The 24,594-nt window shown below is 68.7% G+C and overlaps 2 protein-coding genes across 2 annotated transcripts; one reads left to right on the top strand and one right to left on the bottom strand.

Moving 5' to 3' along the window:
• Positions 1–11,015: 11,015 nt before the first annotated feature.
• Pofut2 (protein O-fucosyltransferase 2) lies at positions 11,016–21,070 on the bottom strand. The gene is made up of 9 exons (XM_042671702.1): positions 20,921–21,070; positions 18,588–18,838; positions 17,510–17,654; positions 15,732–15,842; positions 14,865–14,931; positions 14,604–14,729; positions 13,817–13,997; positions 13,238–13,361; positions 11,016–11,813 (listed from the first exon to the last, which is right to left on the bottom strand). Exons 1-9 carry the CDS (start codon positions 21,049–21,051, stop codon positions 11,660–11,662), a joined length of 1,290 nt encoding a protein of 429 aa, XP_042527636.1. The 5' UTR covers positions 21,052–21,070; the 3' UTR covers positions 11,016–11,659.
• On the top strand, positions 21,050–22,888 carry LOC122101325 (spidroin-2-like). Its single transcript, XM_042671714.1, has 2 exons — positions 21,050–21,225; positions 21,655–22,888. The coding sequence occupies exons 1-2, from the start codon at positions 21,050–21,052 to the stop codon at positions 22,886–22,888; spliced, it is 1,410 nt and encodes a 469-aa protein (XP_042527648.1).
• Positions 22,889–24,594: the final 1,706 nt, after the last annotated feature.

Below are 24,594 nucleotides of genomic sequence, written 5' to 3' on the forward strand. Positions count from 1 at the left end.
CAGCCCCACCGCCAACCCAGCCCGCCAGACCCTCAGTCCCCAGCCCCACCGCCAACCTAGCCCGCCAGACCCTCAGTCCACAGCCCCACCGCCAACCTAGCACCTGAGACCCTCAGTCCACAGCCCCACCGCCAACCTAGCAACTGAGACCCTCAGTCCACAGCCCCACCGCCAACCTAGCCCATCAGACCCTCAGTCCACAGCCCCACCGCCAGCCTAGCCCACCAGACCCTCAGTCCACAGCCCCACCGCCAACCCAGCCCACCAGACCCTCAGTCCACAGCCCCACCGCCAGCCTAGCCCACCAGACCCTCAGTCCACAGCCCCACCGCCAACCTAGCCCACCAGACCCTCAGTTCACAGCCCCACCGCCAACCCAGCCCACCAGACCCTCAGCCCACAGCCCCACCGCCAACCTAGCACCTGAGACCCTAAGTCCACAGCCCCACCGCCAACCTAGCACCTAAGACCCTCAGTCCACAGCCCCACCGCCAACCTAGCCCACCAGACCCTCAGTCCACAGCCCCACAGCCAACCTAGCCCACCAGACCCTCAGCCCACAGCCCCACCGCCAACCCAGCACCTGAGACCCTCAGTCCACAGCCCCACCGCCAACCAAGCCCACCAGACCCTCAGTCCACAGCCCCACCGCCAACCCAGCCCACCAGACCCTCAGTCCACAGCCCCACCGCCAACCCAGCCCACCAGACCCTCAGTCCACAGCCCCACCGCCAACCCAGCCCACCAGACCCTCAGTCCACAGCCCCACCGCCAACCCAGCCCACCAGACCCTCAGTCCACAGCCCCACCGCCAACCCAGCCCACCAGACCCTCAGTCCACAGCCCCACCGCCAACCCAGCCCACCAGACCCTCAGTCCACAGCCCCACCGCCAAACCAGCCCACCAGACCCTCAGCCCACAGCCCCACCGCCAACCCAGCACCTGAGACCCTCAGTCCACAGCCCGACCGCCAACCCAGCCCACCAGACCCTCAGTCCACAGCCCCACCGCCAACCCAGCCCACCAGACCCTCAGCCCACAGCCCCACCGCCAACCCAGCCCACCAGACCCTCAGTCCACAGCCCCACCGCCAACCCAGCACCTCAGACCCTCAGTCCACAGCCCCACCGCCAACCCAGCACCTGAGACCCTCAGTCCACAGCCCCACCGCCAACCCAGCCCACCAGACCCTCAGTCCACAGCCCCACCGCCAACCTAGCACCTGAGACCCTCAGTCCACAGCCCCACCGCCAACCCAGCCCGCCAGACCCTCAGTCCACAGCCCCACCGCCAACCCAGCCCGCCAGACCCTCAGTCCACAGCCCCACCGCCAACCCAGCCCGCCAGACCCTCAGTCCACAGCCCCACCGCCAACCCAGCCCGCCAGACCCTCAGTCCACAGCCCCACCGCCAACCCAGCCCGCCAGACCCTCAGTCCACAGCCCCACCGCCAACCCAGCCCGCCAGACCCTCAGTCCACAGCCCCACCGCCAACCCAGCCCGCCAGACCCTCAGTCCACAGCCCCACCGCCAACCCAGCCCGCCAGACCCTCAGTCCACAGCCCCACCGCCAACCCAGCCCGCCAGACCCTCAGTCCACAGCCCCACCGCCAACCTAGCACCTGAGACCCTCAGTCCACAGCCCCACCGCCAACCCAGCCCACCAGACCCTCAGTCCACAGCCCCACCGCCAACCCAGCCCGCCAGACCCTCAGTCCACAGCCCCACCGCCAACCCAGCCCGCCAGACCCTCAGTCCACAGCCCCACCGCCAGCCCAGCCCGCCAGACCCTCAGTCCACAGCCCCACCGCCAACCCAGCCCGCCAGACCCTCAGTCCACAGCCCCACCGCCAACCTAGCACCTGAGACCCTCAGTCCACAGCCCCACCGCCAACCCAGCCCACCAGACCCTCAGTCCACAGCCCCACCGCCAACCCAGCCCACCAGACCCTCAGTCCACAGCCCCACCGCCAACCTAGCACCTGAGACCCTCAGTCCACAGCCCCACCGCCAACCCAGCCCACCAGACCCTCAGTCCACAGCCCCACCGCCAACCCAGCCCACCAGACCCTCAGCCCACAGCCCCACCGCCAACCCAGCCCACCAGACCCTCAGTCCACAGCCCCACCGCCAACCCAGCACCTGAGACCCTCAGTCCACAGCCCCACCGCCAACCCAGCCCACCAGACCCTCAGTCCACAGCCCCACCGCCAACCCAGCCCACCAGACCCTCAGTCCACAGCCCCACCGCCAACCCAGCACCTGAGACCCTCAGTCCACAGCCCCACCGCCAACCCAGCCCACCAGACCCTCAGTCCACAGCCCCACCGCCAACCCAGCCCACCAGACCCTCAGTCCACAGCCCCACCGCCAACCCAGCCCGCCAGACCCTCAGTCCACAGCCCCACCGCCAACCCAGCCCGCCAGACCCTCAGTCCACAGCCCCACCGACAACCTAGCACCTGAGACCCTCAGTCCACAGCCCCACCGCCAACCCAGCCCACCAGACCCTCAGTCCACAGCCCCACCGCCAACCCAGCCCACCAGACCCTCAGTCCACAGCCCCACCGCCAACCTAGCACCTGAGACCCTCAGTCCACAGCCCCACCGCCAACCCAGCCCACCAGACCCTCAGTCCACAGCCCCACCGCCAACCCAGCCCGCCAGACCCTCAGTCCCCAGCCCCACCGCCAACCTAGCCCGCCAGACCCTCAGTCCACAGCCCCACCGCCAACCCAGCCCACCAGACCCTCAGCCCACAGCCCCACCGCCAACCTAGCACCTGAGACCCTAAGTCCACAGCCCCACCGCCAACCTAGCAACTGAGACCCTCAGACCACAGCCCCACCGCCAACCTAGCCCATCAGACCCTCAGTCCACAGCCCCACCGCCAGCCTAGCCCACCAGACCCTCAGTCCACAGCCCCACCGCCAACCCAGCCCACCAGACCCTCAGTCCATAGCCCCACCGCCAGCCTAGCCCACCAGACCCTCAGTCCACAGCCCCACCGCCAACCTAGCCCACCAGACCCTCAGTTCACAGCCCCACCGCCAACCCAGCCCACCAGACCCTCAGCCCACAGCCCCACCGCCAACCTAGCACCTGAGACCCTAAGTCCACAGCCCCACCGCCAACCTAGCACCTAAGACCCTCAGTCCACAGCCCCACCGCCAACCTAGCCCACCAGACCCTCAGTCCACAGCCCCACCGCCAACCTAGCCCACCAGACCCTCAGCCCACAGCCCCACCGCCAACCCAGCACCTGAGACCCTCAGTCCACAGCCCCACCGCCAACCCAGCCCACCAGACCCTCAGTCCACAGCCCCACCGCCAACCCAGCCCACCAGACCCTCAGTCCACAGCCCCACCGCCAACCCAGCCCACCAGACCCTCAGTCCACAGCCCCACCGCCAACCCAGCCCACCAGACCCTCAGTCCACAGCCCCACCGCCAACCCAGCCCACCAGACCCTCAGTCCACAGCCCCACCGCCAACCCAGCCCACCAGACCCTCAGTCCACAGCCCCACCGCCAACCCAGCCCACCAGACCCTCAGTCCACAGCCCCACCGCCAAACCAGCCCACCAGACCCTCAGCCCACAGCCCCACCGCCAACCCAGCACCTGAGACCCTCAGTCCACAGCCCCACCGCCAACCCAGCCCACCAGACCCTCAGTCCACAGCCCCACCGCCAACCCAGCCCACCAGACCCTCAGCCCACAGCCCCACCGCCAACCCAGCCCACCAGACCCTCAGTCCACAGCCCCACCGCCAACCCAGCACCTGAGACCCTCAGTCCACAGCCCCACCGCCAACCCAGCACCTGAGACCCTCAGTCCACAGCCCCACCGCCAACCCAGCCCACCAGACCCTCAGTCCACAGCCCCACCGCCAACCTAGCACCTGAGACCCTCAGTCCACAGCCCCACCGCCAACCCAGCCCGCCAGACCCTCAGTCCACAGCCCCACCGCCAACCCAGCCCGCCAGACCCTCAGTCCACAGCCCCACCGCCAACCCAGCCCGCCAGACCCTCAGTCCACAGCCCCACCGCCAACCCAGCCCGCCAGACCCTCAGTCCACAGCCCCACCGCCAACCCAGCCCGCCAGACCCTCAGTCCACAGCCCCACCGCCAACCCAGCCCGCCAGACCCTCAGTCCACAGCCCCACCGCCAACCCAGCCCGCCAGACCCTCAGTCCACAGCCCCACCGCCAACCCAGCCCGCCAGACCCTCAGTCCACAGCCCCACCGCCAACCCAGCCCGCCAGACCCTCAGTCCACAGCCCCACCGCCAACCTAGCACCTGAGACCCTCAGTCCACAGCCCCACCGCCAACCCAGCCCACCAGACCCTCAGTCCACAGCCCCACCGCCAACCCAGCCCGCCAGACCCTCAGTCCACAGCCCCACCGCCAACCCAGCCCGCCAGACCCTCAGTCCACAGCCCCACCGCCAACCCAGCCCGCCAGACCCTCAGTCCACAGCCCCACCGCCAACCCAGCCCGCCAGACCCTCAGTCCACAGCCCCACCGCCAACCTAGCACCTGAGACCCTCAGTCCACAGCCCCACCGCCAACCCAGCCCACCAGACCCTCAGTCCACAGCCCCACCGCCAACCCAGCCCACCAGACCCTCAGTCCACAGCCCCACCGCCAACCTAGCACCTGAGACCCTCAGTCCACAGCCCCACCGCCAACCCAGCCCACCAGACCCTCAGTCCACAGCCCCACCGCCAACCCAGCCCACCAGACCCTCAGCCCACAGCCCCACCGCCAACCCAGCCCACCAGACCCTCAGTCCACAGCCCCACCGCCAACCCAGCACCTGAGACCCTCAGTCCACAGCCCCACCGCCAACCCAGCCCACCAGACCCTCAGTCCACAGCCCCACCGCCAACCCAGCCCACCAGACCCTCAGTCCACAGCCCCACCGCCAACCCAGCACCTGAGACCCTCAGTCCACAGCCCCACCGCCAACCTAGCCCACCAGACCCTCAGTCCACAGCCCCACCGCCAACCTAGCACCTGAGACCCTCAGTCCACAGCCCCACCGCCAACCCAGCACCTGAGACCCTCAGTCCACAGCCCCACCGCCAACCTAGCCCACCAGACCCTCAGTCCACAGCCCCACCGCCAACCTAGCACCTGAGACCCTCAGTCCACAGCCCCACCGCCAACCCAGCACCTGAGACCCTCAGTCCACAGCCCCACCGCCAACCTAGCCCACCAGACCCTCAGTCCACAACCCCACCGCCAACCCAGCCCACCAGACCTTCAGTCCACAGCCCCACCGCCAACCCAGCCCACCAGACCCTCAGTCCACAGCCCCACCGCCAACCTAGCACCTGAGACCCTCAGTCCACAGCCCCACCGCCAACCTAGCACCTGAGACCCTCAGTCCACAGCCCCACCGCCAACCTAGCACCTGAGACCCTCAGTCCACAGCCCCACCGCCAACCTAGCCCACCAGACCCTCAGTCCACAGCCCCACCGCCAACCCAGCCCACCAGACCCTCAGTCCACAGCCCCACCGCCAACCCAGCACCTGAGACCCTCAGTCCACAGCCCCACCGCCAACCCAGCCCGCCAGACCCTCAGTCCACAGCCCCACCGCCAACCCAGCCCGCCAGACCCTCAGTCCACAGCCCCACCGCCAACCTAGCACCTGAGACCCTCAGTCCACAGCCCCACCGCCAACCTAGCCCACCAGACCCTCAGTCCACAGCCCCACCGCCAACCTAGCACCTGAGACCCTCAGTCCACAGCCCCACCGCCAACCCAGCACCTGAGACCCTCAGTCCACAGCCCCACCGCCAACCCAGCCCACCAGACCCTCAGTCCACAGCCCCACCGCCAACCCAGCACCTGAGACCCTCAGTCCACAGCCCCACCGCCAACCCAGCACCTGAGACCCTCAGTCCACAGCCCCACCGCCAACCCAGCCCACCAGACCCTCAGTCCACAGCCCCACCGCCAACCTAGCACCTGAGACCCTCAGTCCACAGCCCCACCGCCAACCCAGCCCGCCAGACCCTCAGTCCACAGCCCCACCGCCAACCCAGCCCGCCAGACCCTCAGTCCACAGCCCCACCGCCAACCCAGCCCGCCAGACCCTCAGTCCACAGCCCCACCGCCAACCCAGCCCGCCAGACCCTCAGTCCACAGCCCCACCGCCAACCCAGCCCGCCAGACCCTCAGTCCACAGCCCCACCGCCAACCCAGCCCGCCAGACCCTCAGTCCACAGCCCCACCGCCAACCCAGCCCGCCAGACCCTCAGTCCACAGCCCCACCGCCAACCCAGCCCGCCAGACCCTCAGTCCACAGCCCCACCGCCAACCCAGCCCGCCAGACCCTCAGTCCACAGCCCCACCGCCAACCTAGCACCTGAGACCCTCAGTCCACAGCCCCACCGCCAACCCAGCCCACCAGACCCTCAGTCCACAGCCCCACCGCCAACCCAGCCCGCCAGACCCTCAGTCCACAGCCCCACCGCCAACCCAGCCCGCCAGACCCTCAGTCCACAGCCCCACCGCCAACCTAGCACCTGAGACCCTCAGTCCACAGCCCCACCGCCAACCCAGCCCGCCAGACCCTCAGTCCACAGCCCCACCGCCAACCCAGCCCGCCAGACCCTCAGTCCACAGCCCCACCGCCAACCTAGCACCTGAGACCCTCAGTCCACAGCCCCACCGCCAACCCAGCCCACCAGACCCTCAGTCCACAGCCCCACCGCCAACCCAGCCCGCCAGACCCTCAGTCCACAGCCCCACCGCCAACCCAGCCCGCCAGACCCTCAGTCCACAGCCCCACCGCCAACCTAGCACCTGAGACCCTCAGTCCACAGCCCCACCGCCAACCCAGCCCACCAGACCCTCAGTCCACAGCCCCACCGCCAACCCAGCCCGCCAGACCCTCAGTCCACAGCCCCACCGCCAACCCAGCCCACCAGACCCTCAGTCCACAGCCTCACCGCCAACCTAGCCCACCAGACCCTCAGTCCACAGCCCCTCCGCCAACCTAGCACCTGAGACCCTCAGTCCACAGCCCCACCGCCACCCTAGCCCACCAGACCCTCAGCCCACAGCCCCACCGCCAACCTAGCACCTGAGACCCTCAGTCCACAGCCCCACCGCCAACCTAGCACCTGAGACCCTCAGTCCACAGCCCCACCGCCAACCCAGCCCACCAGACCCTCAGTCCACAGCCCCACCGCCAACCCAGCCCACCAGACCCTCAGCCCACAGCCCCACCGCCAACCCAGCCCACCAGACCCTCAGTCCACAGGCCCACCGCCAACCCAGCACCTGAGACCCTCAGTCCACAGCCCCACCGCCAACCTAGCACCTGAGACCCTCAGTCCACAGCCCCACCGCCAACCTAGCCCACCAGACCCTCAGTCCACAGCCCCACCGCCAACCTAGCACCTGAGACCCTCAGTCCACAGCCCCACCGCCAACCTAGCCCACCAGACCCTCAGTCCACAGCCCCACCGCCAACCTAGCCCACCAGACCCTCAGTCCACAGCCCCACCGCCAACCTAGCACCTGAGACCCTCAGTCCACAGCCCCACCGCCAACCTAGCCCACCAGACCCTCAGTCCACAGCCCCACCGCCAACCCAGCACCTGAGACCCTCAGTCCACAGCCCCACCGCCAACCCAGCCCACCAGACCCTCAGTCCACAGCCCCACCGCCAACCCAGCCCACCAGACCCTCAGTCCACAGCCCCACCGCCAACCCAGCCCACCAGATCCTCAGTCCACAGCCCCACCGCCAACCCAGCCCACCAGACCCTCAGTCCACAGCCCCACCGCCAAGCTAGCCCACCAGACCCTCAGTCCACAGCCCCACTGCCAACCTAGCACCTGAGACCCTCAGTCCACAGCCCCACCGCCAACCTAGCCCACCAGACCCTCAGTCCACAGCCCCACCGCCAGCCCAGCCCACCAGACCCTCAGTCCACAGCCCCACCGCCAACCCAGCCCACCAGACCCTCAGTCCACAGCCCCACCCCCAACCTAGCCCACCAGACCCTCAGTCCACAGCCCCACCGCCAGCCTAGCCCACCAGACCCTCAGTCCACAGCCCCACCGCCAACCTAGCCCACCAGACCCTCAGTCCACAGCCCCACTGCCAACCTAGCACCTGAGACCCTCAGTCCACAGCCCCACCGCCAACCTAGCCCACCAGACCCTCAGTCCACAGCCCCACCACCAACCTAGCCCACCAGACCCTCAGTCCACAGCCCCACCGCCAACCCAGCCCACCAGACCCTCAGTCCACAGCCTCACCGCCATCCTAGCCCACCAGACCCTCAGTCCACAGCCCCACCGCCAACCCAGCCCACCAGACCCTCAGTCCACAGCCCCACCGCCAACCTAGCACCTGAGACCCTCAGTCCACAGCCCCACCGCCAACCCAGCCCACCAGACCCTCAGTCCACAGCCCCACCGCCAACCCAGCCCACCAGACCCTCAGTCCACAGCCCCACCGCCAACCCAGCCCACCAGACCCTCAGTCCACAGCCCCACCGCCAACCCAGCCCACCAGACCCTCAGTCCACAGCCCCACCGCCAACCTAGCCCACCAGACCCTCAGTCCACAGCCCCACCGCCAACCTAGCACCTGAGACCCTCAGTCCACAGCCCCACCGCCAACCTAGCACCTGAGACCCTCAGTCCAGAGCCCCACCGCCAACCTAGCCCACCAAGCCCTCAGTCCACAGCCCCACCGCCAACCTAGCCCACCAGACCCTCAGTCCACAGCCCCACCGCCAACCTAGCCCACCAGACCCTCAGTCCACAGCCCCACCGCCAACCCAGCCCACCAGACCCTCAGTCCACAGCCCCACCGCCAACCTAGCCCACCAGACCCTCAGTCCACAGCCCCACCGCCAACCTAGCCCACCAGAGCCTCAGTCCACAGTCCCAGTGTCTCCCCACAAAAGACCTCACACTCAAGCCATGCTCCGGTGCCTTCTATAGGGCTTTTCAGTCTTGATGCTTTTACCCCGTGTCTCTGGGTTGGCTTTTTCTATGGACATCAGTTGAAATTTGTTTTAGTTCCTTCTGGAAGGGAGATGCTGTGGTCAGCCGGTTCTACATGGGAAAAGCAGGGCAAAGAAGAGTTCATTTTTGGCCAAAATTGAGCAACAAAAGCAGCTTAGAAGGGAAGTGGATTTTAGCAGGGCATCGCTACAGAGCTGAAACAAATTTGTGAAACAAGCCAGGTTCTGCCCGAAGGTGACATTTAAGAGTAATGTGCTAGCTGGGAGCTGGTGGGCCTCTCTGTAGTCCCAGCTGCTCAGGGCTGAGATCTCAGTTATTATCTGGGTTGTTCTCTGATAGGGATGAATCAGGCAGACTGCCCCTTACTGGCCGGGACACCTGGCTCCTGTTGTCTGAAATGGCTGTAGCCAGGTGTTAGCTGTAGGGGTCACGGTACCAATGACATCTCTTCCCAGGGGTCACGGTACCAATGGCCTGTCCTGTCCCAGGGGTCACAGTACCAAGGGCCTGTTGCTTCCTGGAGCCAGATCTCCAGGCTGCTGGCTGGAGGAGGTGGTCCCCCGGGATCCATCTCTGCTCTTTTGGGAGTTGCTCTCTCTCTCCCCTTCAGCCTTGCTTTGTGGCGGTTTCTGTAGCAGCTCAGCAGGGAGTGTCTGGGCCTTGGGGTCGGTTGTTGGGAGGCCGCCTCCGTGCTTCAGTCCTGTTCTAAGGCCGGCTATGGACACGTCCCCTCGCGCCTGTGAGCCAGGCCAGGATCGTGGCTCAGCTCAGCTCCACGGGACAGCCACGGTCCTAGGCTGCCAGCATCTCCCCGCCTCTCCAGCACGGTGCCCACACAGCGGGTCCTCCCGCCCCCTCCAGGCTGTCTTGGCTGACCCCCCTTGTCCTTCCCGAGGAAACGCCCCTGGGGTTGTCCCGCTCCTGGGCTGACACGAGCCCGCGGCTCCTGCTGCTTCCTCTAGAAACCACTGGCAGCGGCCAGTCGGGGCCGGCAGGAGCCGGCACGGGTGTGCAGCGCCGGGCAAGGTGGCTGCTGCCTGTCCTGAGCCACCCGCGGGGCTGCCTGCATCCCACTCTGAGCTGACGCCGAGCAGCCTGCTCTCCCGAGACGCCCTTGTCACAGAAGCCAGTGCTTCAGCTGCCGCAGACCATTTCCACGGTGCCGGCCGCCCACCCGCCCGCAGCGGGCAGCCAGTGATGGGCTGGATGCCTGGAGCCAGCACGAGGTGCCGGCGGCCTCTGAACGCCGCCGACCCCTCTGCTTCCCTGCTTAGCAGCCAGGCCGCGAGTTCACCACCTTGGCTGGCTTTGAAGAGCTGAGCTCTGGTTCAATCACCACGTCCTCCCGACTCCTCCACAGGCTCAAGGACCGGGCCAGGGCGGCAGCCCGGTACTACGGCCCAGCCCCGAAACAGCCAAGGCCTGGCTGCACTGCACGTCCTAGCCCTCCAGGTGCCCCAACCCCACCCGCACCCCTTGGCATAGCGCCACTGTGCGCGTGCCAGCCCCTCCCACGCGCAGCCCCCACGGTGACCGGCTGCCCGCACACACCAGCTCCGTGCACGGATGCGGTGCAGTCCGCCATCAGCCCCCACCTCCTCCCTCCCACTGTAGCCCCTGCCACTGGCACCAGGTGAGCCCAAGACGCTCTGCCACGCCCTTGGTGCTGCTCAGGTGCCCCACCACCTCCATCCAGCCCCCGGCCTCAGCCCGTAGCAGAGCAGGTGAGCGGGGGAACGAGGCTGGGGGAGGCGCAGGTGCAGCGCATGCCCTGTCCAGAAGCCTGGCTGGCGGCGGGCCGCGGTCAGCGCAAGCGCCGCCCTGCGGCCGACCTGGCTGGAGACAAGGCCACGGTGGCCAGCCCTGGCCTCCAACTTCAAGGTACGACACAGGCGCATCCTGGGACTCGTTTTCTAGAAAATGTACTTTATTGGCGGGATGGGGACGTAATCAATGGAAAAGAATAAATACACCGCCCGCCCGCCCCGCTGGCTCCGCTCGGCGCCGCCACGCGGCACCCCAGCCAGCCCGGAGGCGTCCCGCCCCACGGCGTCCCCCTCCCCACGCCTGGGCCACCCACGGGGGCCTGGAAGAGGCTGCTCCGTGCCTGGTGCTGGAGGAGTCCGAGGAGGGATGTGGCCAAGGGGCACGGCGGGGCGCGCGGGCCACACCAGCCAGGGGCAGGCCGCCCTGCCCCGCGGCACTGCTCAGACCTGCAGTCTCCGCAGAGCAGGCGTGAGTCAGTTCCTTCTCAGTGCACTCGATCCACGCAGAGGCCCAGGCTCCATCGGGGGTCACAGGAAACCACCGGCTGGGCCCACAGGCCTTCCCACCTGAACAGAGCCCACCGCCACAGGCCTGCGGTGGCGTCCCCGGACGGCAGAGCAGAGGGCTCAGCCCTGCGGCTCCGGGCAGGCGGACTCGTGGCCCTCTGGTCACCCCAGCACCTCGGGGCCTCCCGCTGCGGTCGCGGTCCGCGGGCCCTGGCTGCAGCTCCTCACGGCCGCTCCCCGCATCTAGGCCTGGGCCTGAGCCTCCACTCGAGGGGCGCTACGCAGGCCTGAGGGAGGCAGCCTCCGCCCGGGACACGCCACGGGTGGCCCCAGACGGGCCCCCGGGCCGGCAAGGCCCGCGGTGCAGACGTGCCGGCGGCTCAGTACGCAATCTTCCAGTGGGTGGGCTGTTCACAGGCTTTTTCTTGGTCTCCACAAAATCGGTTGTATGTTGTTTTGGGGTCCAACCCCAGGATTTCTCTCTCCTCGTGAATCCGAAAAGAAAACGTGGAGACAGAGGTGCCGATAAAAAACCTGCAAAGTAGCGAATGGCATGTTTGCCAGGAGCAGCCACGTGGGGCGTAGCCAGGGCTCGGCCTCCGCAGGGAGCGCTGGCCGGGGCCGGATTCCCACGCTCTGGGGTCCTGACGCCGCTGGGCGACCGTGGGAGCGACCATGGCATCCAGCTGACAGGGAGCGGGGCCTGCGTGGCGCTGGGGCAGTGCTGGTGCCACCTGCGGCCAGGCTGCCCGAGGCGGGGCTGCTCCCACCGCAGCCGGGACCACCCGAGCGGGAAACCGCCGCGCGGCCGAGGGGCCGGCCCTCAGAGCACCCCGCCCCCCCCAGGAGGCCCTCAGAGCACCCCGACCCCCCAGGAGGCCCTCAGAGCACCCCGCCCCCCCAGGAAGCCCTCAGAGCACCCCCGACCCCCCAGGAGGCCCTCAGAGCACCCCCGCCCCCCCAGGAGGCCCCCTCAGAGCACCCCCGCCCCCCCAGGGGCCCCCTCAGAGCACCCCGCCCTCTGAGGAGCCAGCTTTCAGAGCACCCCGCCCCCCCAGGAAGCCCTCAGAGCACCCCGCCCCCCCAGGAAGCCCTCAGAGCACCCCGCCCCCCCCAGGAGGCCCCCTCAGATCACTCCCGACCCCCCAGGAGGCCCTCAGATCACCCCCGCCCCCCCAGGAGGCCCTCAGATCACCCCGCCCCCCCAGGAGGCCCTCAGAGCACCCCCGACCCCCCAGGGGCCCCCTCAGAGCACCCCGCCCTCTGAGGAGCCGGCCCTCAGATCACCCCCGACTCCCCAGGAGGCCCTCAGAGCACCCCCGACCCCCCAGGAGGCCCTCAGATCACCCCCGCCCCCCCAGGAGGCCCTCAGAGCACCCCGCCCCCCCAGGAGGCCCTCAGAGCACCCCCGCACCCCCCAGGGGCCCCCTCAGAGCACCCCGCCCCCCCATTCCCCTGGAGGCCCTCAGAGCACCCTGCCCCCCGAGGAGCCAGCCCTTAGGGCACCCCCGCCACCCCAGGAGGCCCTCAGAGCACCCCCGCCACCCCAGGAGGCCCTCAGAGCACCCCCGCCACCCCCAGGGGGCCCTCTCAGAGCACCCAGCCCCCCAGGAGGCCCTCAGAGCACCCCCCCAGGCCCTCAGGGCACCCCCGCCCCCCGAGGAGCCAGCCCTCAGGGCACCCCGCCCCCCCAGGAGGCCCTCAGCACCCCTGCCCCCCCAGAGCACCCCCGCCCCCCCAGGGGGCCCCCTCAGAGCAGCCCCGTGGGCGCAGGCCTGGCCTGGCAGTGGCTTCCCCTGGAGCAGCATCAGTGCACGCCCTGCACAACCATGAGAACTGGCGCCGGCCGGGCATCGCCAGCGGCGGGAGGAGGGCGGTGACGGGGATGGCCACGGTGAGGCGCCACGCTGTGGCGTGTGGCTGGGAGGAGAACCTTCCGGCAGGGCGGACGCAGGTACCTGGCGTGGGCACAGATCCACTGGTCGATGATGGCCACGCCGCCGTCCTTGTACAGCTCCAGCTCCTCCCAGGTGGGCTCAAACCGCACCATTTCCGGCAACAGCTTCTTCAGCTCTTCCTGCTCTGCAAGGCAGAGGGCAGGCGGCGGGCCGGCGTTGGCCGTGAGCAGCATGTGCACGCGCACGCCGCCCGCAGCCCCTCAGGTCCCTCAGCCGGGCCTCCCGTGCCCAGGCTGCCCGGCATTTCATCAAGCTACAGAGAAATAAGGCCAGGTGCTGGTGGTCATATGCATAATCCTAACTACTCCGGAGGCTGCGATAGCGGTTCAAAGCCAGCCCAGGCAGGGAAGTCCGTGAGGCCCTTACCTCTAACTAACTACCAGAAAACCAGACGTGGCGCTGTGGCTAAGCGGTAGAACTCACCCAGGTGAGCCAAAGAGCTGCCTTGCCCTGAGCACTGGCCCTGAGAGCACTGGCCCCGAGTTCAAGACCCAAGACCACCAAAAACTAAGATAAAGAGAAATGAGGTTGGGGCTCAGCGCTGTGTACCCTTCCTGAGGGCGTCTGTGGGTCGCCTACCCTTCCTGATGGCGTCGGTGGCCACAAACACCCTGTCCAGCCCGTGTGTCTGCATGAGGCTCCGGATCTTCCTCACGGCCCCCTCCAGGCTGGGCACGTCCTCCCTGTGTCCCCAGATGAAGTCCTTCCTCCTCAGGTGGACGCCCAGGTACGGGCCCCCCAGCGAGGAGCCCAGCCTGACCTGTGGGGACACAGCGGTCGGGCAGGGACGCCGGCATGGGGCCTGGCACGCTCTGCAGCTCTGGTTCCGAGTGGGGAACTGGTCTTCAATCGCGGGGGACACTTTTACCGCGCGAATCAGTAAAAGAACCGTCAGCTTCCTATTTTCTTTTCACTCAGGACTGACGACCCAAGTAACTTAACCAGGGGAGCTCGAGCGCCTGCCCAGCACAGCGCCAGGCCAGTGACGGCTGTGTGGAGAGGCCTGAGCGCCCGGCACAGCGCCAGGCCCGGTGGGTCCCGGGACGGGGCGCTCACAAGGCCGAGGCCTGCTTCCTGGGAGCCAGCGTGGCGCTGTTAACATGCCTGCGACGGTGGGTCAGGAAGTGGGTGGTCTCAGGACGGCACAGCTTCTCTCTCCCTTTGCTATGAGCGGTGAAACCACGTGGGGCGCTCTTGCACCCCGCCCCCCCCCAGAAGAAACCTCACGGCGAGGTCCCTCCGCCGCTCAGGGAAGAGGCCCGAGCCGCGTCCTCCAGCCTCCTTCGCGCTGAAGCAGTGTCCACAGGAGGCCGACACGAGCCCTGAGCTGACCTGAGTGTAGAGACGACCTGGCGACCCCTCCTACCTTCATCTGCAGCCAGTCCTCCTGGAACGGGATGCGGTCCGCCGCATCTGTGGAGTTGAGGTGCTTGCTCCTGAACTCGTCCCCCACCGCCCGCAAGTGCCTGGCGAACACCATGCTCCGCCGCGTCTGCGGGAACGGGGCGGGGCTGAGCGGAGGCTGCGCCACCAGCCCCCCGTGGGCCGCACAGCAGGGCAGGGCCCGCACAGCAGGCGGTGGGCGCCACCAGCCTGAACCGTGGAGGACAGCCCCGCAAGTACTCACGTCCCAGTACTCCTTCCCCCCGTAGTGGTCGTGAAGCAGGTTTTCCGCTCGGTCCAGCATCACAGACCTGTTTTTAACCACAGAGAAGTGAGAAGGGATCTGGACCACCCAGCCCCCCGCACGACACCCCGTGCCCCCACCAAACACCAGGCTCTTCTGTGCCTTGCAGACAACAGAAAGAGATCAGATCAGGCTTAGGACCTAGATGTTCCCTTCAGAGGCCGCATGGACCCACGCCGGCCCCTCCAGGCTGGGCTCAGGCCGGTAGCCACACGGTGCTACACTCTCCAATCACCACACCCACGAGGCAGAGGCGGGACAGGGAGGGCGGCTTCTCCACCATCACGGGACCCGCCGCGCTAGACCAGGACACATCTCCAGCCCACACAGGCCGAGCCAGCCCAGCTCCCGCCACGTGCAGCAGGCTCTTCCCAGCCTCGCCCCGCCCGGCTGGACCCCACCGCACACCTGACATCCGGGTGGACAGAGCCAGGAGTGCGCCCGGCGCAGCACCCGCTGCAATCTGGGTACTGTGAGGGTGCTGGAGGATGGGGGCCACGCGCACCCGCAGCGCGGGAGCCCTGGGCTGTCCACACTGGCGGTCCCTGGGCTCCCAGGACACCTGCAACCTCCCCGTCCTCCCGCAAGGCCCACACCGGCGGTCCCTGGGCTCCCAGGACACCTGCAACCTCCCCGTCCTCCCGCAAGGCCCACACCGGCGGTCCCTGGGCTCCCAGGACACCTGCAACCTCCCCGTCCTCCCGCAAGGCCCTTGTCCTGTAAGGGGCCGTGGGCGTCTGATGCCCCCCTCCGTGCCCGGTCCAGGTCCCCTCGCTAGCTGACCTGAGCGGAGTGCCCCACACTCACCGAGCAGAAGTGTTTTCCAGAAGCACAGGCGCTATGACAGAGGCCGACCCCTGGACGGACAGACAGGAGACGTTGAGGCCTCTGGTTTCTTCATAGCCCCAAAACCAGCCCCTGGAAAATAAGGCCACCACGTCAGCGGCCAGCTCCCACCGGGCGAGAGGTCGTGCGCACACGCGAGCTCCCACCGGGCGAGAGGTCGTGCGCACACGCGTGCTCCCACCGGGCGAGAGGTCGTGCGCACACGCGTGCTCCCACCGGGCGAGAGGTCGTGCGCACACGCGTGCTCCCATCCGGACGAGAGGTCGTGCGCACACGCGTGCTCCCACCGGACGAGAGGTCGTGCGCACACGCGTGCTCCCACCGGACGAGAGGTCGTGCGCACACGCGTGCTCCCACCGGGCGAGAGGTCGTGCGCACACGCGTGCTCCCACCGGGCGAGAGGTCGTGCGCACACGCGTGCTCCCACCGGGCGAGAGGTCGTGCGCACACGCGTGCTCCCACCGGGCGAGAGGTCGTGCGCACACGCGTGCTCCCACCGGGCGAGAGGTCGTGCGCACACGCGTGCTCCCACCGGGCGAGAGGTCGTGCGCACACGCGTGCTCCCATCCGGGTGAGAGGTCGTGCGCACACGCGTGTTCCCATCCGGGTGAGAGGTCGTGCGCACACGCGTGCTCCCACCGGACGAGAGGTCGTGCGCACACGCGTGCTCCCACCGGACGAGAGGTCGTGCGCACACGCGTGCTCCCATCCAGGCGAGAGGTCGTGCGCACACGCGTGCTCTATCCGGGTGAGAGGTGTGCACACGTGTGCTCTATCTGGGTGAGAGGTCGTGCGCACACGCGTGCTCCCATCCGGATGAGGTCGTGCGCACACGCGTGCTCTATCCGGGTGAGAGATCGTGCGCACACGCATGCTCCCATCCAGATGAGGTCGTGTGCACACGCATGCTCCCATCCAGATGAGGTCGTGTGCACACGCGTGCTCCCATCCGGATGAGAGGTCATGTGTACACGCGTGCTCCCATGTGGGTGAGAGGTCGTGCGCACACGCGTGCTCCCATCCGGGTGAGAGGTCGTGTGCACACACATGTTCTCATCCGGATGAGAGGTCGTGTGCACACGTGTGTTTCCATCCGGGTGAGAGGTCGTGTGCACACGTGTGTTCCCATCCGGGCGAGAGGTCGTGCGCACACGCGTGTTCCCATCCAGGTGAGAGGTCGTGCGCACACGCGTGCTCCCATCTGGGTGAGAGGTCGTGTGCACACGCGTGCTCCCATCCGGGTGAGAGGTCATGTGCACACGTGCTCCTATCTGGGTAAGAGGCCATCATGGGCATGCACACACGTGCTCTTACCCAGGTAAGAGTTGTGACATTATGTGCACACGTGTGCAAGTATGGTCCTGATAAAAACCAAGTGCTCAGGACCAGGGTGGCAGGCAGTGGCTCCAGTGAGTGGGGGCCTCAAGTAAAAGGAACCACAAGAACCGAGACAGGTCTCTAAGGGAGGAGCGGGCAGACCAGAGGAGGACGGAGCTTTCCACGGCCCTGGTTCAGCGCACAGGCAGCAGCCTGCACTCTATGGTCAGGCTCTTCCTTCCCTCTCGAGGCCAGTCCCGGCTGTGCGCAGGGAGGTGCTCTAGCACCTGAGCCGTCGCTGGCTCGCCCGCCGTCCCCGCACCAGAGGCAGGCAGGGGACCGTGAGGCCACCAGGGCCAGGTGTCTCCAGACAGTGCAGAGTACCAGGGGGCCCTCGCCCTGCTCAGATGGGTCTCCTATACCTGTAGTACTCGTGCTTGTCCTGGGAGTACAGCAGCGGATCAATGCACGGTCGTCCATCCACCTTCTCCTCCCAAGTGCCCTCTTTCCAGCCTTCTGCGTAACCTTGCAGGACGTACACCTGGTCAATGAAGGGCCCACCAGACTCTGAAAAACAAGGAAGCACAGGGAAACCATGGCCCCAGGTACGCTCACAGACATACCCCGGGCCACGGGTGCGGCTGTGACTTTTCCTATTCTCAGAGGCCTGGTGGAAGCAGACAATATAGAAGACAGGCTCGGCGTCATCGGCACAGAGGGCCTGGAGGCAGGCGGGGCCTGGCCTCTCCACGGGCTCCCTGGGCCATCTTCTTGCTCCTGCTGCCCGGACAGGCCAGGAGGCCTGGCTTCACCAGAGGGCGCCTGCGCCTGCACCCCGCCCCGGCTGACCTGCCGGAGCCACTCCTTCCTCTGGCTGGCTCTGCCCCACGAGACTGCCTCACTGCTACCCCGCTCCCCACCACCATCCAAGAGCCTCCTACCACAGAGCGCTCCTGCTGAGGATTTGCCCAAAGGCAGGACACTGTCTTCACATGGCTCACAATCAGGGGCTCAAAGCTCGGGCCTGAGCCCCTCTTCCACCACCGGTGGAGGCGGAGTCACTGCCCACTGAGCGCTGTGCAGCACCAGCAGCGCCCCATCCACGGGAAGGAAGCAAGTCAGCCCACACCTGCCCGGCCAGTGTCTCCAGGAAGCCCAGCGCCCCGCAGGGCTCCCGCGCGCCCGGAACAGCAGAGGGACCCTTTACCAAAGCCAGCCGGAGGTTAAGTCCTCCAAAGAACCCCCTCACAACAAGGCCGGAGAAGGCAGCAGGGTGACCGGGTGCCTTGGGGACCCTGGGAGCCCACGCAGGGGCAGCACCAGCCGCCTACTTCCCCGCAGGAGCTCTGACCGCACCCACCTTCTCAGCAAGCCGTGGGGGAGGAGGGAAGGGGTGTGGCAGGTGGGCGCGCGCGGGCAGCTGGCCGGAGGGAGAGCGGGCAAGGTGGGCGCAGCGGTGAGGAAGGACTGGCCTGATCAGCGCCCTCCCCGCAGCCTCACCTGCGATGAACTGCTCGTACTCGATGACAGGGATGTTCTTGTTCAGACTCGGGAGGTCAAAGAACTCCGCCCAGGGGATGCGGACCTGGTGAATGTCGGGGCTCTGCCAGTGGTAGAGGCGACCCCACGGGGGCAGCACGAGCACCCACTCCTCCGTCTTCAGCAGCGTCTTCAGCAGTGAGGCCACGCGGATGTAGACATCCCTGCGGAGGTTGAAGCCTTCGGGGGGATTGACGTCGTACAGCAGGTAGCTGACAGGCGGGGAGCAGCACGCGGCTCTCGTGAGGCCATGCACACGCGCCTGCCGCCAACACCACGCCTCCCACTACGGCACCCACCCTCCTGGTTCCGGGACAGTCGCCTCCAAAGCCACTGGTATGAGCAGTGGCCATCCCAGGGCACTCAACACCTCGCCTGGCCAGTAGCTGGGCCTGGGAAGCAGTGCACGTTTCTCATGGTGGTCTAACGAGAGCTGGGAGATCTACTGATTGCCAGGAATGCGGAATCTACCCCCGTGTTGGAGCTGAAGCTGGAAGTGCCCGCTAGCTTACTCCAAGTAACAAGCATCTCATTACATGTCAAAACCTTCAAAATAAAACCAGTAAAATGAACAGCCATGCTTTTAATTCCTGCAATCTTACTTGGGGTCTGGCATGGCTATCTCTTGTATCTCTGCTTCCAGCTCATGGCACGGGCCAGGGGAACGCTGGAAAACTCCACAGTGCGTTTATGAGAAGGAAGAAAGGCGAGCAGCATCTGGACTCCATAGGAGAGCCATTCAGAAACCACCGTCCTCTCTGGGCTCCCGACTCCCAGGAGGCTGTCAGGGCTCTCAGTGTCAGTCTCACCTGCTCCACCACTCTCCAGCAGACAGCCCAGAGCAAGGGCGCGGGCTGGTTGGGATCTGCTTGAGCAGGGTGCCCACTGCTGGGCAAGGCAGCCTGCCTCTGGATTCTATCCACCAGTGCCCACCATGGCCCGGGACATTGACCCAGGCTCTGCCCACCCAGCCTTGCCCAGGTCCTTCCTGGCCAAGGTCTCCTTGGGATGCAGATGAATGAGGACAATCAGAGCAAGCCTGAGTGGGGACGACCCTTCAGGGGGCAGCGGACCCCCGAACCCTGGCCTGTCCCGACCCCTCGATCCAAACCTTGACTAGTCTCGGGACCCCTCCCTAGACCCCCTCCCCAGACGAGATCCCAGAGCCCTCCCTGAACCCCAGGTCCCCCCTCACCTCCTCCCCCAGTACTGTGGACACCCCCAAACCAGGTCCCAGAGCCCTCCCTGAACCCTAGGTCCCCCCCTCCCCCAGTCCTGTGCACCCCCCAGACTAGGTCCCAGAGTCCTCCCTGAACCCCAGGCCCCCCTCCTCCCCGAGTCCTGTGGACCCCGCAGACCAGGTCCCAGAGCCCTCCCTGAACCCCAGGTCCCCCTCCTCCCCAAGTCCTGTGGACCCCCCAGACTAGGTCCCAGAGCCCTCCCTGAACCCCAGGCCCCCCTCACCTCCTCCCCCAGTCCTGTGGACCCCCCAGACCAGGTCCCAGAGCCCTCCCTGAACCCCAGGCCCCCCTCCTCCCCGAGTCCTGTGGACCCCCCAGACCAGGTCCCAGAGCCCTCCCTGAACCCCAGGCCCCCCTCCTCCCCGAGTCCTGTGGACCCCCCAGACCAGGTCCCAGAGCCCTCCCTGAACCCCAGGCCCCCCTCCTCCCCGAGTCCTGTGGACGCCCCAGACCAGGTCCCAGAGCCCTCCCTGAACCCCAGGCCCCCCTCCTCCCCGAGTCCTGTGGACCCCCCAGACCAGGTCCCAGAGCCCTCCCTGAACCCCAGGCCCCCCTCCTCCCCGAGTCCTGTGGACCCCCCAGACCAGGTCCCAGAGCCCTCCCTGAACCCCAGGCCCCCCTCCTCCCCGAGTCCTGTGGACCCCCCAGACCAGGTCCCAGAGCCCTCCCTGAACCCCAGGCCCCCCTCCTCCCCGAGTCCTGTGGACCCCCCAGACCAGGTCCCAGAGTAATCCCTGAACCCCAGGCCCCCCTCACCTCCTCCCCGAGTCCTGTGGACCCCCCAGACCAGGTCCCAGAGTAATCCCTGAACCCCAGGCCCCCCTCCTCCCCAAGTCCTGTGGACCCCCCAGACTAGGTCCCAGAGCCCTCCCTGAACCCCAGGCCCCCCCACCCGAGCCCAGCCCGTGCTGACCCGGTCCGTAGGCCCCGCGGCGGCCCCTGGTCTCCACCCCGTCCGCGGGCCCTCTGACCCCTCTGACCCCTCTGACCCCGCCCGCGGCCCCGCCGCCCCGCCCATGCGCCGACCCCGCCGCGGACGCCGGGCGCGCTCACCGCCTGCGGGACGCCGCCGCGGACAGGATGTCGGCCGCCGACTGTCCGGGCCAGAACTCCTCACCCGAGGCCGCGGCCGGCCGCCAGGACGCCAGCCCGAGCAGCAGGCAGACGACGCCGAGAGCCGCCATGGCCCCGGCGGCCACGCACTTCCGGCGCCTCCGCCCCACCCCGGAAGCTCGTTTTCCCGCCCCCGCGGAATGCGTCTCCGTAACCGTGGCAACACGGGGAAGGCCGCCCAGCCTGCGATTTCGTCGCCTAGAGGCGAAGGCGCCTTTTCCCGGGCGGGGCGTGTCCCGAGAGGGGCGTGTCCCGGGGCGGGGCGTGTCACGAGAGGGGCGTGTTCTGGGCGGTGCCTGGTCTGGGGGCGGGGCGTGTCCCGGGGCGGGGCGTGTCCCGGGCGCGGGGCGTGTCCCGGGAGGGGCGTGTTCTGGGCGGTGCCCTGTCTGAGGCGGTGCCTTGTCTGGGGGCGTGCCCTGTTCTGGGGGCGGGGCCTCCCTGGGGCGGGGCGTGTCCCGGGAGGGGCGTGTTCTGGGCGGTGCCTGGTCTGGGGGCGGGGCGTGTCCCGGGCGCGGGGCGTGTCCCGGGAGGGGCGTGTTCTGGGCGGTGCCCTGTCTGAGGCGGTGCCTTGTCTGGGGGCGTGCCCTGTTCTGGGGGCGTGGCTTCCTGGGGCGGGGCGTGTCCGGGGGCGGGGCGAGTCCCGGGCCGGGCGGAGGGCGCCACCCCCGCTTCAGCGCCGGCGGAGCCCTGGGGCTCGTGGCCGGTGCCGGCCTCGGGGAGGCGGCCTCTCCTCCGGCTCTGCGGGGCGCGGCCTCGGGGACCGCGCTCCGCCGGGCAGGCCGGGGACGGCGCCGGCCCCGCGGGAAGCGGAGCGCGGGGTCCGCGCGGTCCGGGGCCGCGAGAGGGCAGCCGAGCGCCGGGCCGGCGCGGTTCCGCCGCTGCTGGGTCCGCCGGCCCGCGCGCTGCGGGGCTCGTGTCGGCGGCCCGGCCCGGCCCTGCCCGCGGCCGAGCGGAGCGGCGCCCGGGCCGCCGGGCTCCTGGGGACGGTCCCGCCGAGCGCGCGGCCCCGCGGCCCGCATCGCGCCCGCGCCCGCCCCGCGTCGGGCCGCCGCTCGCGGCCGGGTCTCCGGCCGGGTCGCAGCCAGGACGAGGGACAGTCACGCGCGCTCTGGTCGTGTTAGCTGCGGTGACCGCGCTTGCGCGCCCCGAGGCCCACGCGCCCCGAGATCCACGCGGCCGGGACCCACGGGGCCCAAGATCCACGGGGCCCGAGATCCACGGGGCCCAAGATCCACGGGGCCCGAGATCCACGGGGCCCGAGATCCACGGGGCCCGGGATCCACGGGGCCCGAGATCCACGGGGCCCGGGATCCACGGGGCCCGGGATCCACGGGGCCCGGGATCCACGCGGCCGGGACCCACGCGGCCCGAGATCCACGGGGCCCGGGATCCACGGGGCCCGGGATCCACGCGGCCCGGGATCCACGGGGCCCGGGATCCACGCGGCCCGAGATCCACGGGGTCCGGGATCTACGCGGCCCGGGATCCACGCGGCCCGAGATCCACGCGGCCCGAGATCCACGCGGCCCGAGATCCACGCGGCCGGGACCCACGCGGCCCGAGATCCACGGGGCCCGCGATCCACGGGGTCCGGGATCTACGCGGCCCGGGACCCACGCGGCCGGAGATCCACGGGGCCCAAGATCCACGGGGCCCGCGATCCACGTGGCCGGGGCCCACGCGGCCCGGGATCCACGCGGCCCGAGATCCACGGGGCCCGGGATCCATGCGGCCGGGACCCATGCGGCCCGGGACCCACGCGGCCAGTACCCACGCGGCCCAAAATCCGCAGGGCCCGGGATCCAAGCAGCCAGGACCCACGGGGTCCAAGATCCACGGGGCCCGGGACCCACGCAGCCCGGACCCACGGGGCCCAGAGCCACGAAGCCTGAGATCCACGCAGCCTGAGATCCACGCGGCCGGGACCCATGGGGCCTGGGATCCACGCGGCCGGGGCCCACCGGGCCCGAGATCCACGTGGCCTGGAGCCAGTGGAGCCCTGCTGGGCTTGAGTAAGGGCCTCAGTGGCGCCCTGGAGCAGAAGACCTGGGAGCTGGTGCTGGGAAGGGGGTGGCAGCCACATGGTCATTGTGTGGTGCTCTGACACGTGGTCAGTGTGTGGTGCTCTGTCCCTGTGGGGACACGCTGTGCTGGCACGCCCCGTGTGTCCCTGTGGCTGTGGGGACACGCTGTGCTGGGACGCCCCGTGTGTCCCTGTCCCTGTGGGGACACGCTGTGCTGGGACGCCCCGTGTGTCCCTGTGGGGACACGCTGTGCTGGCACGCCCCGTGTGTCCCTGTGGCTGTGGGGACACGCTGTGCTGGCACGCCCCGTGTGTCCCTGTGGCTGTGGGGACACGCTGTGCTGGCACGCCCCGTGTGTCCCTGTGGCTGTGGGGACACGCTGTGCTGGGACGCCCCGTGTGTCCCTGTCCCTGTGGGGACACGCTGTGCTGGGACGCCCCGTGTGTCCCTGTGGGGACACGCTGTGCTGGCACGCCCCGTGTGTCCCTGTGGCTGTGGGGACACGCTGTGCTGGCACGCCCCGTGTGTCCCTGTGGCTGTGGGGACACGCTGTGCTGGCACGCCCCGTGTGTCCCTGTGGCTGTGGGGACACGCTGTGCTGGGACGTCCCGTGTGTCCCTGTGGGGACACGCTGTGCTGGCACGCCCCGTGTGTCCCTGTCCCTGTGGGGACACGCTGTGCTGGCACGCCCCGTGTGTCCCTGTCCCTGTGGGGACACGCTGTGCTGGGACACCCCGTGTGTCCCTGTCCCTGTGGGGACACGCTGTGCTGGCACGCCCCGTGTGTCCCTGTGGCTGTGGGGACACGCTGTGCTGGCACGCCCCGTGTGTCCCTGTGGGGACACGCTGTGCTGGCACGCCCCGTGTGTCCCTGTGGGGACACGCTGTGCTGGGACGCCCCGTGTGTCCCTGTCCCTGTGGGGACACGCTGTGCTGGCACGCCCCGTGTGTCCCTGTCCCTGTGGGGACACGCTGTGCTGGGACGTCCCGTGTGTCCCTGTGGCTGTGGGGACACGCTGTGCTGGCACGCCCCGTGTGTCCCTGTGGCTGTGGGGACACGCTGTGCTGGCACGCCCCGTGTGTCCCTGTGGCTGTGGGGACACGCTGTGCTGGCACGTCCCGTGTGTCCCTGTCCCTGTGGGGACACGCTGTGCTGGCACGCCCCGTGTGTCCCTGTGGCTGTGGGGACACGCTGTGCTGGGACGCCCCATGTGTCCCTGTCCCTGTGGGGACACGCTGTGCTGGCACGCCCCGTGTGTCCCTGTGGCTGTGGGGACACGCTGTGCTGGGACGCCCCGTGTGTCCCTGTGGCTGTGGGGACACGCTGTGCTGGGACGTCCCGTGTGTCCCTGTCCCTGTGGGGACACGCTGTGCTGGGACGCCCCGTGTGTCCCTGTCCCTGTGGGGACACGCTGTGCTGGCACGCCCCGTGTGTCCCTGTGGCTGTGGGGACACGCTGTGCTGGGACAGCCCGTGTGTCCCTGTGGGGACACGCTGTGCTGGCACGCCCCGTGTGTCCCTGTGGCTGTGGGGACACGCTGTGCTGGGACGCCCCGTGTGTCCCTGTGGGGACACGCTGTGCTGGGACGCC

This window comes from Dipodomys spectabilis, unplaced genomic scaffold (assembly GCF_019054845.1).
Source record: "Dipodomys spectabilis isolate Male_0828 unplaced genomic scaffold, ASM1905484v1 ptg000652l, whole genome shotgun sequence".
Taxonomy (NCBI): Eukaryota; Metazoa; Chordata; class Mammalia; order Rodentia; family Heteromyidae; genus Dipodomys; species Dipodomys spectabilis.